This window comes from Marmota marmota, unplaced genomic scaffold (genome assembly GCF_001458135.2).
Source record: "Marmota marmota marmota unplaced genomic scaffold, marMar, whole genome shotgun sequence".
NCBI lineage: Eukaryota > Metazoa > Chordata > Mammalia > Rodentia > Sciuridae > Marmota > Marmota marmota.
In genome coordinates, this window is record NW_026000082.1 from 21,081,749 (window position 1) to 21,095,455 (window position 13,707).

The following is a 13,707-nucleotide window of genomic DNA, read 5'->3' on the forward strand; positions in this document are numbered from 1 at the left end:
AGGAATCCTGGAAGCCTGTTTGCATAGGTAGAAGCCCCTCCCACTGTAGTTAAAGAGGCCACTGCACCCACTTTCCCACTATCCTGGGAAAATAGCAGATGTCCAAAGCCAAGCAGGGCAATGAATTCAGTCCAGTTAATGACACCAAGTGTGTCAACGCCATGCCAGGGCATTTACATTAAATTGCAGGAGGATTATGAAGGACAGCATGTCAAAAGAGCAACTGGCACAGTAAGTGGAGGGAAAATGACTCACTTTGCACTTTGTACTTTCAATTTCATGGAGCTTATCACCTACTAGTTTAGAGAAGGCAGAAATACTCACTGCTTTGGTCTGAATGTTGGCTACAGTGAGAATGGACTTCTAGGAGGCAACAAATGAGAAGACAGTTCAGTTAAATGGCTACTAGTCCAGGACAGAGAAGATGGTACCTTGGACAGTGGTGTAGGAAAGTGGCTGGAAAGGACACATTCTGAAGAGAGAAAATGAGAACGTGTGAAAGAAGAACAACAATTAAGGTGATCCCTACCTAGGTTTGTGGCTTGAAGAATTAGGTAGATGGGAAAAAAAAAGTGGGAAAGGATCCAGTTTGAATACAGTTGTGCCTTACATCATGAATAACATACCCTATACACGTTTCATTAGATTTACATGTATGTTTTGTTGTGGGTGAGCTACTGTAATTTTGTTTGTTTTCAATTGCTTATTGTTAGTATATAAAAACACAATTAACTTTTGTGTTTTGACTTTGTATCCTGTCATCCTGCTAAACTCTAGTATTAGTTCTAGGAGTTTAAATTCTTTTGTTGCTTTGTTTTGCAGATTCCCTGTTTTTTTCTGATGGTTTGTTTGGAACTGGGGATTAAACCCAGGGGCACTTTACCCCTGAGCTACATTCCCCAGTCCTTTTTATTTTGAGACAGGATGTTGCTAAATTGCCAAAGGTCTAAATTGCCCAGGCTGGCCTTGAACTTGTAATTCTCTTGCCTCAGGATTATAGATGTGCACCACCACACCAGGTTACCTGGGATTTTCTACATAGGTAACCACATATTCTGTGAGGAGGGTTATTTTAATTTCTTCCTTCCCAACCTGTATCCTTTTTGTTTTTCTTGGTTTACTGTATTCTGAGACTTCTAGGAGATTCCTGATGTTAAGAGGGAAAGCAGTTTTTTACCATTAAAGTATGATGTTTGCTGTAGGTTCTTCATAGTGCCTTACATCAAATTTTAAAAGTTCATTTCTGAGTTTGCTGAGACTATTTGTTATGAATCAACTCCAATACACAGATAATAAAATTTTTAGTGTTGGCCAACAGGTCACTGTTCCAACTTCTAAAATCTTTTTCTTCTGTTGTTCAGATTGAACTGTTTTTATTGCTTTATTCTGAAGAATCCTCTTTCCTCTATTGTTCCCATTTTGCTATTTAGTGCATTTTAAAGAAATTATTGCATTTTTTAAAATTGATTTTTGCTAAGACTTCCCATTAGTTTCAACAGCATTTGCCCTTATTTTGGGGAACACTTTTATAATAGTTACTTTAAAGTCTTTGTCAGACTGTTCCAACATCTGTGGTATCTGCTGGTTGTCTTCTCCCATGCAAGTTGAGATTTTGCAGGTTCTTCATAAGATGATTAATTTTGGCTCATATCCTGGATATTTTGAATATCATGTTATGAAACTCTAGGTCTTGTTTAAATCCAGTGGAGAATGTTATTTTTGTTTTAGCAGACAATTGAGCAGGTTGGGTTGAGGCAGCAAGTTCTGACCAGCCTCTGTGGATTGTGGTTTCAATGTCAGTTCCACTTTCAAAGCCTATTCAGATGCCTCCTCTGTGTGCGCCACCCAGTGTCCTGTCTGGGTCTATGGCAGTGGTCTGTCCCACTTCAGTTCGCAAATCATGGGGACTGCTTTCTGGGTACCTCCTCCCTATTTTCTCCACAGTGCTTTCTGATTCCTTGGTCCTCCCCTGCTTTAGTCCTCTGGCAGGAAGCTGGCACTTTAGTTCTCACATTCTGCTATGATTTTCCTGAACTATATCCAAATCTGGGGCCAAGCTACAGGAAGGCAGAGGGAAAAAAGCAACCCCAAACTGCAACGCACCTTTTTGGGACTACAGCTTCTCTGATCCGAAAGGAGGGTTCCCTTTCCTGGGTTTTAGGTACCTAAAGGTCCTACTGCTGCAACTATCATCACCCCCACCCCCGCTACCACTGTGGGACTGCGCAGGGGCTGGAGCCTGAGGGAAATGAGAAGGGGGGCGGGGGAACAATCCATGGAATTTCCCACTATCTGAACCATAGAAGACCTTTTCCCACCCTGAAGTCACAACTAGAGGTCTTTTTTCTGAAGCTGTTGGAAGCCTGGTGTTCACAGTTAGGTTTTGGGCTGCCTTGAGTCCAGGACATGAGGCACTGGAGAAAAATGGAAATACAGTTCCAGCTTGTTAATAAACTAAATTCTGGTATTCTTCTCATTCTGCTACTATTTATGTTTTAGAATCCTCCAATAGCTGTTAAGTGCATTCTGTGCAGGCCTCCAGCTGTATTTAGTGAGAGTAAATACACTTACTCTATCTTAACTGTAACTAGAATCTTTTCTTCAACTTAAAATTATTCACACTAAAAGAAAGAAAGTAAAACAGGTATTAATTCCAAAGTTATCTTCCTAAGGTTCCAAAATACTTTCAGTAATGTGGTGTGCCCACTCTAATAAAAACTCTCCCTAAAGAAAACAGTAAAATGGCCACTGTCAAGACCTCTGCTCAGCTCTTCCCTGCTGTCTTTCCCTTTTAGGACCAATGCAAACATGGGCCATTAAATATTCTATGAGAGCAAGAAAAAGGTAGAGCTAAATATGGAATCAAATAGGCACAGTCAAGAAAAAAAGAATTCTAGGTAAACTGAAATATCAGTTCTAAGTTAAAGCTGACTTTGAATCAATTTGAATCTATCTTCCACTAAGAGGGAATTGGGCAGAAAAATATATGACTCTTCACTCTTCACCAACCTTGGGAACCATGTAAAAACCTCGAAGCCATAAGCCATGGTTCTTTGGAGTTATACTCCAAAAGAGACAGAAGCCAAAGACCAAAACTGCCTTGAAAAATGAGAATAGAGAAAGTAGTAAATACTCAGATAAGGATGGACTTTGGAGCCAGAGTGCCTAGATTCAAACCCTGGCCCGACCCTTTGCTTACTATTTGATGTTGAATAACTTATTTTCTTTCACTTCTCTGTATATCAATTTCCTTGGTTGAAATGGGGATAACAATATCTATCTCATAGGGTAAAAGGGGTTAGAACTCTGGCACATAAGTGCTCCACAGATACCAGCTGTCCTTCCTCCTCCTCCTCCTTCCAGGCAAGCCCACTTAGAGGGCCGCTTCCTGGCCTTTCTGTGCCCTATGAACAGGTTGGCCCTTGCCTGACAACTCAAGTTATGCCCTTTGTATAAAAAATTATGAACCATAACAAATATATAGAAAGGCACATAAAAAGTTAAATGTAGAGTTTAATGAGTTACAGTAAAAGGGATGCCCTTGTAACCCAACTCAGGTCACTAGAAAGAATATACCAACACTCTAGATAGAAGCTCCACACACCTCTCTCAACACATCCCCTTGAACACCACCATCCCAGCTATTGCAGAATTCAATTCCTTGCTTTTCTTTGTTGTTTTAAAAGAACTAGGGGGTCTCAGATTGTGGCTCAGGGTAAAGCGTTTGCCTAGCATGTGTAAGGTATTGGGTCCGAACCTCAGCGCCATATAAAAATAAATAAATAAAGGTACTGTGTTCATCTACATCTTAAAAAAAAAAAAGAACTAAATTGTGCATCTAAACAATCATGGTTTAATTTCACTTTTAATGTTATATAAATGGAAAAACACATATTTCACCCAACAATGTCTTTAAAATTTATCCATGTTGTTGCATCTATGTATAGTTTGATAATTTTTACTATTCCACATGAATATAACTGCTTGTATATTCATTTCACTGTGGTTAGGTATGTAAATTGTTTTGCTGTTTGTCAATCAGGAATGATGCTCTTACGAACAGTCTTATACATGTATCCTGCATATATCTCCTGGTACATATAAACATCCATTTCTTTTATTTTTTTCACTAGTGTCTTATAGTTATATACAACAATAGGGTTCATTGTGATAATAAGCATCCATTTTTGTAGGTAAGATACCTAGAGGAGGAACTGCCAGGAGACAGGGTACATATATATTCAAGTTTTACTACATCCTATCATCATTTTTTCTACAGTGACTGTATCAATTTGTCCTTCAACCAGTGAAAACTCAAAAGAGTCTCCACTCCACCTCATCAATGTGGGGGCTGCTGAGCTTTTCAGGTTTTACTGTTTGGAAGATGTGCCATGATACCTCACTGTGATTCTAAGTTGCATTCCCCGAGCACTAATGCAGCTGAACACTTTTTCATAGGTTTACTGGCCATTTGGATTTCCTCTTTTGTGATGTCTGTTCAGGTCTTTTGCTCATATCTGTACTAGGCTATTTCTCCATTCCTATTGATTTTTGTAGTTCTTTGTTCTGGAAACAAGTTCTTTGTTGGTTAATTGTGGTATAAATATATTTTTTTCATTCTGTCTTTTCTCTCTTAATAAAGTTTTTGATTAATAGAAGTTCTTTAATGTAATAAAATTGATCAATCTTTTTCCATAATGAATAGATACAACTCTAGGATCTATTTAAGAATCTTCTTGCCTGCCCCCTCTGTCTTGAAGTGACTTTTCCCATCTCAGTATTTTGGTGAGGGCACCTCAAGCAGATGAGGTATGAGATAGCAAGATGGTAAGGGGAGAGAGTGGGCTCTAGAGCCACAGGGAGATGGGTGGCCTGAACAGCCATGTCATGTTTCTGATCGTGAATTTCTTTGCTGTAATCAAAAATGACAAAACTTCAAATTGTGATAGGTAACTATAAGGTGCATAAAGTTCCCAACACAGTATTGGCACACAGTAGGTCCTCAGAATACTGGTGGCTGTGATCACATCCTCTGAATATCCTTCCTCTTGTCTACTCTACCACAATTGCCTGTTCCTCATGGCTATTTTGTAAGACATTCAACTACTGCATTCAAGTAACAGCAAAAGAGATTAACTGCCCTCAACAGGCCAGCAAGGACTATCTGATATTCATAAGCAGTACCCCCAGTAAGAGGTCCACCATCTTTACCAAAAACAAAGGATTGATGCAAGAGAGGCTTTTTTAAGGTCAGAAAGTTGAGGACTCAACACAGCCACTCTTCTTGCTTGCAACCAGAAAGCACAGAGGCATGGGCAGGTGAACTTCCTTGGACCCAGGAGAGCCAAGCTCCCCGGGCCTGGGTGAGTCTAGTCATAAGGTAGTGGCCAATTTGTATACCCTGCACTGTAAACCCAAGGAAGAGAAGAAGTCCATCATCTATATGCATTTGGCATGAGTGCACAGTCATGTGGAACCCTGACCTGGAAAAGGTCCGTACCTGAATACATGAGGTATGCAGGCAAACATGCAATGGAGTGTATGTCCTCAGGAGAATGGGGTGCTCTCACAGCCTGGCATTCTGCAGGAGAGCCCTAATGGTTATCACGGGCAGAGCTTGAAGCCTCTCAATACCCACTGCCCCACTCTCTGAGATAGGACATGGGCACAGAAAACAGACATCCTTTCATATGAACCCAGACCCCTCTGCGTGAGAAATGAGCTATCTGCTGCGACTCCTCTGTGCAGGAAAAGTGCTCTTGATGATGTGTCTCTCTTCTCCCATACTATGAGTCCTTGAGACTCTCCCACAATTCTCACACAATCCCTTGCCCTCCCCCAGGACCCCCACAATACTGGCCTCTATAGATATGGCCAGTATTGAGAGCTGAAAAGATGATAGAGGGGGAAGAATTGGTACCTGAGCCTAGTGTCTGTCCAGCGGAGTCAAAGGAAAGAACCACTGAATCTGCAACACAAGAGGACAAATTTGTTTCTTTCTCCTTCTCACAACAAGGCAACAAGCTCCTGCTGGCTCTGTCCAAACCTTGCCCAGGGGAGAGTCAGCTGGGATGGAGGTCCATGCCCACCCGTCCACTGGGCCAGCAAGCCCTCTCAAGCCAGCCCAGCACCCCATGCCTTCTGCCATGAGAGAATGTCTCAAGGCAGGACAGGCCCCAAATTCTTCAGAGGCATTTCCTGTGAGATTAGGGGGCAAAATTTCTTTTTACTTCTCCTACTGAAAATAAAATTAAAACAAAGTAAAATAAAACCTCCCTCTCACATTTAGTTAAAGGCACTAACATTTCCCCACAGATCTCTCCCTTTCTTTTCCTCACAGAGATGCCCTTCCCCAAACCCAAGCTGTTCTAAGGCACCCGTCACGGCAGCCACTCTCTCGCTGCCAGCAAGCACATGCCCAACTGTTTATTATTCCTCCCCACAAAAGACTGAGAGTGACCCACAGAAATTTTTAGTACACTGAAATAAAGAAGTGAAGAAGTCAAAGAAAGAAAAAACATTATATAACAGGGGAAATGTTAGTGCACAAATTGCATGCCATGAGGGCCTTTAAACACTGCAGGCAAAAGGAAGGGGGGCATGACAACATCCCCAACAGCCAAAGCAAAAGGGAGAAAATGAACAGTTCCCAGACCCAGTGCCCACAATGCATTCATTCTTTCATTCATTCGAATATTCAGGACATATGTTTGGGGCATCTTCTGAATGCAAGATGCTACATTATAACTTTGAGATAGCAGCCAACAAAAAAAAAAAAAAACATGGTATCTACCCCATGGACCCCCTGCTATCAGTCTAGGAAAGGACAGAAACCAAAGACCAAATTATTTAACTGGAAACTGATAAAATTTTTTAAAAAATAAATAAAAGAAAAGAAGAAAATGTTATGGAAGTTTGTACTGGGAACCAGACCAAGACCTTCTGGGAACCGGTGCTGGAGAGGGAGGTTTCCCTGAAGAAGCTGACATCTGGACTGACAGCTGAAGGATAAGTGAAGGTCAAATCAGATAAGAATGGAATGGGCACTCCAGGAAGAAAGAAGGCCACATGCAGAGACTTGAAGCAAGAGGGAACCTGGTGCTTCAGAGGAACTCAGAAGACCAAAACATCAAGGCAAATACATAGTGAGTAGAGAGACCTTGCTTTGTGGGTCTTAACAAAGGGGATGCTGTACGATATTGAAGTTTGCATCTTCTACTACACTTATTGAATAAGTAAATGTGAATCTTGTATGGCTGTTTCTTATAACATGAGCCAATCTAAAATTATGCCATAAGGCCAATGTATAGTTTAATCACACAATTATAAGGGGTCCCAGCATGAGGTATGGCCCAGATAACCCAGAATTTACAGGGATCAGATTCAAAAGCCTCCTTCACTACAAAGCAGTGCCAGCTGCATGCACAGAGGACCAGTGTCTACAGCCACAACCCACACCAGCGTTACCCTTCAGATCTTGTTTTGTATGTCTCTCGATGCACTTGGCAATCCAACACAATAGCTATCGTGACTGTGAATAACACGTGCTCCCACTGCTAGACTATGTGCTCCATCCAAGTGGACACTGCTTTATTCACTGCTGTGTTACCAGCGTAACACCTGACACTCAGTAACTATTGCTGAATCACAGCACCTAGAGAAATAAAAGGACCACAAATCCTTCAGGCAATCCTTCATAAATGTTTTGTTTTGTTTTGTTTCTCTCACAACTCAGTTCATAAGAACTGAGTGCTGGCAGTGATCTGGAAGATGTGGTTTCTGATAGGGATCCAGAGGCAGATATTCTGTACTGCCAGTAAAGGGCAGATCCATGCTCTGAAATCTACCTAGAAAAAGGCAGGGTTACCATCATTTTATTAAATATGTAGACGCACAATTAGAACCTCTAGCCAAATAGAGAGGTGACCATCCTATTTCACAAAAGCAATGTCTAGGTCATAAATTCTCCTTTATCAACATTTCTCACATCTCGCCTCTAAATGAGAAGCCTGCCCCTCCATTTTGAAGAGTTTTATTGAAGTATAATTTACACACCTTATAATTCAGTCATTTTAAGTATACAACTCACTGATTTTTTAGATAGTTTATACTTGCATCACCTCAAGAAGACCCTCATATCCATTTACAGGTGTTCCTGGCTCCTACTTCCAGTCCTAGGTTACCACTAAGGTACTTCTGGTCTCTACTGATTTGCTTTTTTGCACATCTGCCTATCTTCTTTTGCTGACTTGTTCTGAAAGCCCCTAGCCACACCCCTCCTCCAACTTAGCCTACGTCCATCCATCCTTTATTCTGATTTCTCCCAAAAGTATGCAGGACTGTGTAACCACTCTTATTAAAACTCTCCATGGGGTCTGGAGAAGTAGCTCAGTAGCAGAGTATTTGCTTGGCATGCACAAGGTCCTAGGTTCAGTCCACAAAACCACACACATAAAAAACCACAACAGCAAAAACTGAAGCAATCTCCCATGACTTGCCTTAGCCTTCAAGATAAAGTTCAAGTTCTGTCATTCAGGTTTTTTACCTTTTGCCTCATTTGCACCTCTAATGCCTCAAGTTCCAGATATGCCAAACCACTTTCATTTCCCCACCCAGCTTCGTGCCTTCAGACAGTGATACGCTGCTCTCTCTGTTCACATAAAAACCCTCCCACTTTTCCTTTAAGACCCAACTCAACCCTCTTCTCGATACCTCCTCCGATCAACACTGCTCACTCTCTTCTTTAGGTCAACACTGCACTTCTATTGTGGTGACTGATTATCATATTGCACAATAACCTGTTATGGTTGGGATATGCAGTGTCCCCAAAAGTTCTTGTGTTGATGTGGGAATAATTCAGAGGTGCAATGACTGGACTGTGAGGGCTGTAACCTAATTAGTCCATCCCAGTTTGAATGGACTGAGTGGTAACTGTAGGCAGGTGGGGCGTGACTAGAAGAGATGGGTCACTTGGGTTGTGCCCAAGAAGGGTTCATCTTCCATAATGCCCCTTTCTCCTTCTCTCTCCACTTCCTGGCAGCCACCAATGAGGCAGTGCTCCTCTGCCACACCCATGTGCCACAAGGTCCTGCCTCACCTGGGGCCCAGAGCAATTGTCAACCATGGACTAAACCTCTGGAACCCTGAGCCAAAATAAACTTCTCCTCCCCTACACTGTTCTTGTTGAGTACTGTGGTTACAGTGATCCAAAACTGACTAACACGTGACCCTTGTTGGCTTCTCTCTTCTCTTGCGAAGCTGCAAGTTCCCTGAGAACAAGGACTGTCTCTTCACTTGGCAGCTGTGATGCCTAGTGCAGTGACTGGCATGTAGAAAGTGGTCAATATGTTTATTAACTGAGGGATACATTAGTAACTGTCCTTGCTTTCTTTCAAAGGTGATGTTATCTGAGTGACATTTCACAAGCTTGGGGAAGAACCTGATTCTGGGCACTGACTCTCATTCAGTTCATGTCAATCCTGAACAATCCTTAGATGATGACACTGCAGGGGTTCCAGCCTGGCACATCTTGGGAAGGGAAAAGTGCTCTCAGAGAGGCAGCAGCGCGAGTGAGGAAAGCACCCAACAGCTCTCATGCACCTGCAGCAGAACGGGCATCGATAACTGAGGATTTGATTGCCCAGATGAGCAAAAAATTTAAAAAAGAATCTCATATTTTTATTGCAGTTGATGAGTACTTTTCCAATTGTAATCTGCCTTCTTTGTACTCACAAGCAGTCCTGATTTAATCTTTTTTTAATAATACCATTGTATTTCTTTTTAGTTGTAGATGGACACAATATCTTTTATTTATTTTTATGTGGAGCTGACGATCAAACCCAGTGCCTTGCATGTGTGAGATAAGCACTCTACCATTGAGCTACAGACCCAGCCCCAACTATTTTATTTTTATACCTTTATTTTATTTATTTTTATGTGATGTTGAAGATCGAACCCAGTGGCTCACACATGCTAGGCAAGCGCTCTGCCACTGAGCTACAACTGCAGCCCCAATTCAATCTTTAAAAAAACCCTTTCAATCTAGATGCAAAGAAAAAGGGCTAAAAGTTAATTTAAAGTTTAAAACTTCCCTAAGACTAAAAAAAGGCTAAATGTTAACAGTGGTTGTCTCTGAGTGCTTGAATTATAAGTGATATTTATTCTCTGAACTTTTGCAAAATTTCTACAATAATCATGTATTATTTATATCACAAGGGGAAAATATGTTGAAAAAGAACTTTCTAATCCAGCTGCAGGACTTGAACCTCTAACTCACTGGTACCAATGCCAAAGGATGGAAGGGTCTTGCTCTCCATTACTCACTGTACAGGCTGAAAGGCTGCTCAACTTTTCTCTTTAGTTACTAAGGTGATCTGTACTAATCCCTCAACAGACTGGGCCTTTTTTTTTTTTTTCCCAGTACTAGGGATTGAACCTGGGGACACTTTACCATTGAGCTACATCCCCAGCCCTTTTGATCAAGTTGCCAGGACTGGCCTCAAACTTGCGAATCTCCAGCCTCAGTCTCCAAAGTCAATGAGATTATAGGTGTGCACCACCATGTCCAGCATGGCTGGGCTTTCTCCCCTCTTCTGTTCTTCCTTCCTTCCCACAAATATTATTAAGAGCCTATTATGTGCTAAGCCCTGAGCCAGATACTAGAGACACAGAGCCCAGCAAAAGACAGTCTTTGGCAGGCGCCTGTAGTCCCAGCTATTCAGGAAGCTGAGACAGGAAGACTGGTAGAGCCCAAGGGTTTGAGACCAGACTGGGCAACCCAGCGAGAACCCATCTCAAAAAGAGAATGATGGTGTGAGAAAGAAAGGTTGTATCTTTTATTTCCAGTCAAGAGAGACAAGTTAGTAGACACTTAAGATACAATGAAGTGATGTTGGTGTGAGGAGGAAAGCCAACAAGCCACAGTCCTACTAGAAAGAAAAGTCAAGGTCCTAGCAAACATTCTTCCCAGTGGTGGGTACAAGGCTCCTAAGAGCATGTGTCTTCAAGGTTCAGATGATACAAGCAAGAGGTTACACATTTCTAGAGGAAGCTGGTGACATATTCACGTTTTGTGTAATTGGAGATGAATTTTGCTTTGAGCATTAAAGGCACAGACTTCAGAAACAGTTTGACTATTTATAATTTGTGCTTATTCAAAAGGATCTAAGATTATTTTAGTTGTAAACCACTCTGACAGCTAACAGGAAAACTTAGTATTCAACAAATTGACAAGTTTGCTTTGTAAGACACAGAGCAAGAATACTCAGACTTCTCTCTTTCCAGTGAACAAAGAGGTCAGTTTTCATTTCAAGCATCCCAGCTCCAGTTGTTTCTGGCTCCCAGGCCAGAGGCAGCCCGTGGGGTGTTGCACAAGTGACTGAACCGAATCCCAGGCCAAGGTATAACACAGCTATGCCACACATGATTGTTCAATGAGGAAATCTGGAACTTACCGGAAATCTTTTATTATGGTCAGATGTTTCCTGTGTCTGGTTTCTGAAGCAGAATATAAGAAATAAAAAGGAGAATGTGGCTCAGTCTTCCTGCCATTCTGAGGTTTCCAAAGCACCCAGTGTACAGTGAATGGGCTGCATTTTGGGTGCTGCCTTTCATGGTACACAGGCAACACATATCTGCTGTTTGCCATGTGTAAGCTTAGAAATCCAACAGTGAATAAAAACCCAGACGGTTTCCTCATGAAGATCACAGGGTAATAGGTGAGATACAAACTCATATAAATCTAAACTATCCCTATAACAAATAAGGATTTAAAAAAAAAGAGTCATGAGGGAAATTTCACTGTTCATTAACATAATTGGTATTGAGCAACTACTGCACACCAGACTTAGGGGATACAACGGTAAGTAAAATAGGAATGTTCCTATTCTAAAGGAATTCACATTTTAGTTAGATTTTTTTTTTTAAAAAAGTAAGTAAAAAAATGAATAAAGTAACTTCACAGTGAGAGCAATATGAAGAACACTGAACAATGTTAATATACACCAAAGGTAGAAGTGTAGGCACTATTACATAGTTAGGGCATTTCGTGACATGTGGACTGAGTCCCGAAGACAGGAGCCCATTAAGAAAAGATCAAGAGAGTTCCAGGCAGAAGGAAAAGCAAGTGCAGCAACCTCGTTGTGCTTAAGGAAGCAAGAGGAGGCCAGTGTTGCTGGAGCAGAGAGCAGGAAAAGCAGAAAGGTGGGAAATGCAGTCAGAGGAAGATGAGCCCAACCTGCAGGAGGCCATGGAGGATGTCTGTTATAGTTTAAAACCAAGGGAATGAGTGGGAATGCAGCTTAGTAGTAGAGCACTTGCCTCACATGCACTAGGCCCTAGGTTCAATCCCAATACTACCAAAACCAAACCAAACAAGGAGTAACAGGATCTGATTTATATTTTTAAATATAAACTTCAACTGCTACATAGGAACTAAACTGACTCTTCTGGCAAGACTAGAGGGTAGATCGCAGAAGACTGCAGGCAGGGAGCTGGCTATACAGGAGAATGCAGCACTCCCGACAAGAAGGGCTAGTAGCCCAGACAGAAGTTGTGAGGATAGAATGAAGAAAAAAGGAAGGGGGCCAGAAAGGTTGAAAAGCAAAACCTCAGGACTCATGACTAAAGGGACATGAGTGGGAGACACGGACGGAGGACCACATCCCTGGTCTGGGCTCGCGCAAACAGATGCCGACTGCTCTGTGACCCAGAGGGTCCTGCAGCTGAACCATGCCACCCTGCCTCTCCTCTGACCACTGGACCATGGGAGGCTGCTTGGCCATGGAAGGCAACACTGACCTTCCATCTGTGGGGTGGACGGGGCCTGCCTTTTGAGATCTGCGAGGGGAAGTACAGAGCACTGGCGGAGCTGGTGGGAGATGGAGCAGACCCAGAGGAGCGAGCACAGGGCCACAGGTTGGGCTAGATGCTGAGCCCTGGGGCCCACAATGGGAGAGCATGAGAGTGAAGAGTCTGCCCTGCTCTTGAGGGCAATAAGACACAAAGTTGCCTAAGATTCAGAATGTTCTCCCAGCTCCAGTCACCATGGCAACCAGCCACAACTTTCCATGAGGCCTCAGGGTTCGGCTTTTCCTCAGTTCTCATGAGGCCTGGCCTAAAACTGAGATTCTTCTTTTTCTTCTCTTGCTTCTGGAGCTCTTCATCACTGCAGTGGGCTCACCTTCTCCTCCCAGGCCTCTCACTTTATCACCCTGGGGTATATTCTCTGCCCACTGATGGCTGGGCAGTCCTATCACCAGTCACAACTCGCCACAGAATCCGCAATTTAGAACAAGGAGAGGACTACTTGGACCACGGGCCTAAGCTGTGTTCTCTAATCTAGCTTTTAGAAAGTGCCCTCAACTTTTGGGGGTAACTTTAATGGAAATGATTTCTACACAATGGTCCAGCTGCCAGGACTCTGCAGTGAATGAGCAAGAGGAGGCTGTTGTAAACAACTTGTTTCATGGAGTTTCTCCTTTAATTTAACTTGCCAAACATATTCTACAGAGGCCTTGCTAAGCTTGTGAGACTCCATGAAAAGATCAGACATGGTCCCTGGCATCAGAGAGTGCCTGAACTGTCTGTGGTTGGTAGAGAGAGGCAAATAACGGTATCACAAGCCTCTAGAGTCACTGCAGGTGTTCGGATCAAGGGGAGTTTTGCCAGGAGAAACAAGGAAGATGTGGAGCAGAAAGTATGAGCTGG

General features: G+C 42.5%; 1 protein-coding gene across 7 annotated transcripts in view; it reads right to left on the reverse strand.

Annotated features, from left to right (window-relative positions):
* Positions 1–13,707, reverse strand: part of St3gal3 (ST3 beta-galactoside alpha-2,3-sialyltransferase 3) — a 167,006-nt gene that overhangs the window by 107,647 nt on the left and 45,652 nt on the right. For 4 of the 7 annotated variants that reach the window (XM_048815548.1, XM_048815550.1, XM_015485126.2 and 1 more), the window contains exon 2: positions 5,921–5,968. The exons of the other annotated variants lie outside the window; for them this stretch is intronic. In XM_048815548.1, coding sequence (XP_048671505.1) covers positions 5,921–5,968 — 48 coding nt within the window. The remainder of the gene's footprint in view (positions 1–5,920; positions 5,969–13,707) is intronic. 7 annotated transcript variants of the gene reach the window in all.